Consider the following 6,910-nt stretch of genomic DNA (forward strand, 5'->3'; position numbering starts at 1 on the left):
ATTGATTCTTTGACTGAAATATGTTAGGGAATCTTCTGTGAAATTGTTGACTTGCGGGTTTGGGAAATTGGAATTATGTTGTAGTTGACTGAGAGTTGTGAGAATTTTTTATATACCAACATTATAGGAAATGAGAGATATAAGTAAATCATATATATGAAGAGTACTTGTAGAAATGAGAGATATAAGTAAATCATATATGAAGAGTACTTGTAGTTACTCAAGATCAATAATGCGATGACGCTTTGACTATTTTATATTAAGAGAAACATTAGATTTTCATATATAGGGGAAAAAATAATGTTAATTCATAGGAGTAGTATTATGCAACATGTCATTCATTCTGAAAAACCTGAAGACGCATTCTTCAAGCTCACTACTTTACTATTTCACTAAGTATGACTATAGTTATGCCAGATAGCTATTATGAACTTTTAGTATTGTAGAGGTTGTTTGGATGGTTGGCTATTACGAGCTCGCAGATCTGTCCATCTATCTGTTTATGATGCCTGCTCTTATATAGTTTGCTGTAACTATGAATGACCTATAGAATTATGATATGCATGCTTATTATTTTCCTGGTAAAAACTTTAGCAGTTCAGTAGTTTTCTCTTTGCAGAACTATTTGGTGTGTATATTGAATTTTGCAATTTGAATCAGTTTTTCAAGGCTAAGATTTTGTTTTTTGTTAATTCTTTTCTTTCGCTATAGATCTGATTAATTGACACTAAGAATTTTTTTGCATTAGAATAGTAGTCAGTCAAAAGTGACCAGATTTGTGGCTTTAAATGAGTTTCTTGGAGAAGAAATTAATGTGGCTTATATATTGTACTTAATTACTACCATGCGACTCAATTGAAGATTTACTAGAGGTCCACTTATCAATTGAGCATGCACAAAGTAAACAATTCAGTCCATTTGCATGCTTTGTCAGAGATTTGAGAAGATACAAACCTAATAAGTTATAAGCTCATTTGGTCTTCTGATGCTTCATATATTTCATTCACCCCCCTGTGATTTATATATATCTATCTTGTTACCAGCATGAAAAATCCTTCTGACAGAAATTGCATAATCTTGTTTAACAAGAGAAGTGAATGATATGTAATAAATAGCAGGGGGTATACACATCACTTGGAAGAAGCAATATAGAAACTCAAATTTTGTTTTACTGAAATTTGCATGCATAAACAGATTTGCAAAATCAGTCGAAACTTAGCTTAAATTGCAGTAGCTTACTTTGCTTGATTAAGTGGTTTTTAGATTCATGTGCAAGCTTTCTTCTTCTAAAGCTTACATGCGTGTTGTTTTTGTGTGAAACCATATTATTAAGGCGGACAAGCAACTAGATAAGGAGTTGAATATGACCACACCATCCCCACGATCAACATCCTCCCAAGCATCAACCACTCGTACCTATGTTGTTACCGACAAGGATCTTGAGAAGGTAACATCTACTTGGATGCGTGTTATGAGAAAAAAAGCTATGGGAATGCAAAAGACGGGTGATACCATCTCCATAACTATCCCGGAAAGCGTGTTTCTTAACGAAAATGGGTTGGATGTTTCACTTGACTTTGAAGACTTGCTTGATTGGTGTTTCCAAAGGGAGGTCGGAGAATCGCAAATGAAGGTCTTCATGAAGTAAGTTTCCATATAATATAGGTTCTAATTTTAATATTGTTTTTTTTGGCCCATTAACTAATATTCATATAACTTTTCATGGGACAAGGCACCTAAAAGAACGTTGTCAAAAAGAAGGTGTCTCGGGAATGTATGGGTTCTGTGACTGTAATGTTCTTTCACCATTGACACCGACAACAGATGAGCAAATTCGATCTGACTACTTAGCCCATGTTTTTGGAACCAATGAGGGGAAAAATGTTAATCAATTATTCTTTGCTCCTTATAATGACAAGTAAGTGTAGTTTCTTTTTATTTTTTTTTATAGATCTGAGTTATGTTAAATCCTCAAACTTTAATTAATCCCATTACTATGTATTTATTTTACAATATGTCTAGTCTGCATTGGACGTTAGCGGTGATTAGTCCATGGAATGGGTTGGTGTATTGGTTAGATCCACTTGGAGCAGAAAACGAAATCAACTCATTTGCACAAAAAATCATCAATGAGTATGTACTACTAAAATATTCACTTGGTTAACTTCTTGTGTTTTTTTTAATTGTCTAATCAAAATTAATGCAACCGTGCCATCTTGAAATGATTTTGTAGGGGAATAGTTAAATTCAGCATGAAGCATCGAAAAGATATCAAGAAAATAAAAAAGAATCCAAAAATAGGGTGGAAGCAACCACGTGTAAGTCATTGTTATTTTTAGCATATTTCATACCTAGTAGTGTAAAATCAGATCCAAAACTGTTTTAATGGTTATTTTTTTTGTATCAGTGTTCTCTACAATCTGCATACACAAAGCACTGTGGTTACTTTATATGTCGCTATATGCTGGACATTATACAGAACAGAGTATTATGGATTTCTGAGCAGGTATTTTCAACATACATGTCATTTAAGTTGATATTTTATTCTTGCATGCATATGTTAACCCCTCTGTCTGCCCCCCTCTTGCATTTCCTTTGGTATTGAAGATTACTCCCATCTTGATAATTGGACTGTGTTCATCAATTAAAATTTCACTAGGCATGATAGTCTCAAAGTTGAGAACTTGAGTTGCTTGCTTTATTGATGGCCTGTGATTGTAGTGAGTATAAGGCACACCTCAAGTGTAGGAAATCCTTCCCCATTGATATTGCTAAATATTCAATTACAATAGTTGCACTACGCAAATATTAACCAGTCTTGTTGCCTAAATTAGGAAAAACTGAATCCAAATATTAACCAGTATTGGGTTTTTTAAGAGATCAACTACAAAACCAGTATTAGGTACTTTCAAAAGAGCTTCTCTTCATCCATCACAACAGTACACCTAAATAGTCTTTCATATATTCTGAATGTACGAATGTCAATATACCATACCAATGTCAATATATTGGTACAACAACTATTGAACTAGGCATGAATTCAACAGCAGCAACATCAAACAAGACCGCTATTATGCATAATCACCTTCAGCAATTCCAAAGATAGGATTTTACCCCTTAGTAGAATCTCATCATCAGAATGCTCCTGTGAAGAGAACTTCATAGACAATTTACACAAGTTCTTAAACAGCATTAAACCATCCTCTCTAAGCAAACTCTCCCTTTCCCCTGATCCTCTCAGTCCTTCACTTTTCACTACTGGTTTCCCCTCATCACTATTTTCCTCCATTTTCGCCCCTGGTTCAGTATTCTCCTCCACTTTCGCCCCTGCTTTGTTATTTTCCTCCGGTTTCTCCCCTGAATCATCACCATCATTCTTATCCTCATTCCCATCCACATTGACATCTCCATTCTGGGAGTTTTCAGTATGTTGATTAAAATCTTCAACCCCTCCATTACAATCCATAACCTCATTAATTACATTCTGAACCAATTGAGCAGAATTCCCTTCACTCAAATTCCTACCAGTAAATTCAAGCAACTCCGAAACTGTAATCGTCTTAAAACTACTAAAAAACATAGAATCCTCTTCAACACGAGCAAATACAATTAACACAATTTGAGCTAAAACAGCCTTTGCACAGATCTGATTAGTCCCATTCAACCTATTCAAACCCCCTAAATAAACATTATAACAAGTTTTAACAATGTTGTTAAGATAATCACCTCTAAACTCAACAAACGGAGATTGAATCGCCGATAACAGCACCTTCATCACACAAAACTGAACCAGCTCATCAGACAGATGCTAATAGCTCTGTATTCTGGATTTAAGTAAGAAAGTAGGCAAAGTAGCTCTTTAGCTCAATTGTAAATGGATGTAATCTAATTTGCTAATTATATATCTTTCTTTACTCATTTACTAATTGCATATGTTGTAGATTTTTCCAAAAGATCCTTGCACATATTCTTCAGAAGAAATTGACGAGATTAGAGACTTATGGATTCAATATGTTCTTGATCATGAGGAGCCGGAAGAACCTTAGTGATTGGTGATTACAACATCATTAATGTTAGTCTTGATACTTGAAAAATCTCTACATTTTGTATTTTGATACATACATTGGCAAATAGCTATTACTTTGTACATATATTAGTACTGTGTTGGTTATATATAGTTTGATGCATATATATATATACATATTTTTGAATGCTATTTGTATATAATATATTAGCAGGTTCGAGGATTATTTTTGGTGCAATTTAATAATATTGAGCAGGATATATATACAGGATTATTTTTGGTGATTATAGGTTGGATTTAAAAAAAAAAAAAAAAAAAAACAAAAAACAAAAAACAAAAAAAAAAAAAAAAAAAAAAAAAAAAAAAAAAAAAAACAGGAATCAATATAATTGGCGCAAAAATTTAATGCAGCAGGCCGGTAGATAGGATTTAAAAATTTGGTTATTCGAAAAAAAAAAAAAAATTTAAAAAAAAAAAATTTACCCATTTGAGACCGGTTATCATACATGCATGGTCTATACACAAATGCTGTATATTCTTTTAAAAAAAAAGAGAGACCGTCTAACTAAGAAAGTGGTCTTAGTTATTTCAAAAAGAGAGACCACCTAAGTACAAAAAGCGGTCTTAGTTTGGTTTACAAGAGACCGCTTTTCTGACAAAAACGGTCTCTTATGCTTCTACAATTTCAAACTATCAACCACCCAAAGAGACCGTTTTTCTTAGATAATAGGTCTCTGGTATAGCAACTTAAGACCGCCTCTTTACAAGCGGTCTCTTAGCCAAAGAGACCGCTGAGCTAGAGACCGCCTGTAAAGCAGTCTCTTTGGCCTTTTTCAACTGGTCTCTTTGGCATTTTTTGTAGTAGTGTTTATCTTTGATTAACAAATCCACATATTCACTTTCATTAAAAATCACTCCATTAACAAATTAATGGTCAAAAGCACCACAAAACTCGATCTAATGCACAACCATCGTCTTCTATCAGAAAAATTTCTTTTTCTCCATAAATTTTATATTTCTCTCTTTAAGATTTTTATTCCTCTCTCTGAAAAATTCAAACAAGTGAAATTAAATATGAAGAAATATACAAATTTCTAATTTGAGATTGGGAAATAATTACCAAAACTCTTCAATTATGGAACAAATAATTCATTTAAAGATTGAAAAGCTAGATGTTCTTTAAAAAATACTACTCCGTATTAAGTTCATTATGGTTTTTTTTTTTTTTTTTTGAATAAAAATAATATTCATTACATTATATTATCATGCTCTTTATTAATATTATGGATGTTCTTTAGATATATACAAAGAACATAAAGTTGGATGTTTTTTTTTACAAAATAGTTATATGATAGATAAAAATTTCACTAAGCTAAGTACTAACTATACTTGATCTCTACTCTATATATCCTTCGTATATGATAGATGTACTTCGTTTGTTTTGTAATTGGCTTTATTATAATTTCCATTCTTAATTAGCATCAAATAATATTTAGCTATGTTTATATGTGCAACCAATACATAGGCTGTTTGTATAATTTGCTACTTAATTATATATACTTGTAACGCTTTAATTTAGAAGCTAAGCTCCAAACGATTGTACTTGGTATGTATTCCAGCTATAGTTTGAAATGCAAGCACCAGGTGATGATCGATTTAATCTCTTAATTCTTAAATGGGAGAGGAGGGTAAGACTTGTGGAATTAGAGTGGCAAACAGGTTGGCACGTTCGCGTAAATCCCTTTTCCCATAACATACCGAAATTTCTATAGCTTTAATGGCAAGTACATACCAACCCATATATAATTATACATGCTCCCCCAGGAATAAATACCTAAATTTACTCAACTCGCTGCACCACCCAAATGGATATCCACTACCCGTTCAAAGGGTGAAATTGATGAGGCAGGACAATTGGACATGAAGGGACGAATATAATCTAGCCATAGTGTATGATGAGTAATTGAGTATGATCAAATTTTGATGTTCATGTCTATTAAACGCATATAATGTTAAATTATTTGTACCCATTTGTCATCCCGTGTAATGGACTCGGGAAAAACCTTGCGTAGACCTGGTACGGTTCACAATAATGTTACTGTGGACCTGAGATCCATATGCACTTAATTGTTTTTTTTTTTTAAGCACAGTGGCCTAATTTTAACATAGTAACTAATGAGATATCATATGTTATGTTTGAAATTATCTTATCTTCTATTTATATGAAGATATATTTAGCAAATATTATCTTGAGCTATTTTGTTAATATCCTATTATTCTGAGATATCTTTGGGTTCTAGAGTGGGTTCTAGAGGAGATAATTGTAAACATTATATATTCACATTGAAATTAATGAGAAGAACATATCATTTGATTTTATTTCCTCTCTAATTTATCATGGTATCAAGAGCAGGTTAATTTCTTTTTAAACAAAATACACGACCATGGCCGGCGATAGATGATATTCCACCGTCGCTGCTACCACCAAAAATTTTGGCCGTTTTTATGGGTAATACAAAAATCCCCGAGATCCGTCTAAATGGTAAATTTGACAATACTTGTTGGATTATTAATATCGGTGCAACTCATCATGTCACCGGAAATAAATCTTGGCTATTTGACACTTACAACATTGAATGCCCTATCAGTTTTCCCAATGGTGACAGTGTACTTGCAACTTTGGCCAGATCTATTTGTTTGTCTAATAAAATCACTATCTTTGGAGTTATTTTTGTTTTAAATTTGAATTGCAATTTAATTTCCATCTCTCAACTTAGAGATCAATTAAAAGTTGTTGTAAAATTTAACTCACATATATGTGCTACATTGAAGGAGCTGATTGGAACGGGTCTTAGGCGAGACAGACTCTATTATCTTAGCAAACTG

General features: G+C 32.8%; 1 protein-coding gene and 1 long non-coding RNA gene across 2 annotated transcripts; one reads left to right on the forward strand and one right to left on the reverse strand.

The window, feature by feature from the left end:
- The first annotated feature begins 1,654 nt into the window (after positions 1 to 1,654).
- LOC145557419 (uncharacterized) lies at positions 1,655 to 2,318 on the forward strand. The gene is made up of 3 exons (XR_014092302.1): positions 1,655 to 1,918; positions 2,023 to 2,133; positions 2,234 to 2,318. It is a non-coding gene; the product is annotated as an uncharacterized LOC145557419 (long non-coding RNA).
- Positions 2,319 to 3,055: 737 nt separating this feature from the next.
- LOC145627803 (brefeldin A-inhibited guanine nucleotide-exchange protein 4-like) lies at positions 3,056 to 3,775 on the reverse strand. Its single transcript, XM_081680152.1, has one exon. It carries the CDS (start codon positions 3,773 to 3,775, stop codon positions 3,056 to 3,058), a length of 720 nt encoding a protein of 239 aa, XP_081536278.1.
- Between the last annotated feature and the right edge of the window lie 3,135 nt (positions 3,776 to 6,910).

The sequence above is a fragment of the Chenopodium album genome, chromosome 1, assembly GCF_948465745.1.
Source record: "Chenopodium album chromosome 1, dcCheAlbu1.1, whole genome shotgun sequence".
NCBI lineage: Eukaryota > Viridiplantae > Streptophyta > Magnoliopsida > Caryophyllales > Amaranthaceae > Chenopodium > Chenopodium album.

Excerpts from the sequence above, each read along its gene's own strand:
- LOC145627803 (XM_081680152.1), bottom strand. The coding sequence starts at position 3,775 with ATGAAGGTGCTGTTATCGGCGATTCAATCTCCGTTTGTTGAGTTTAGA.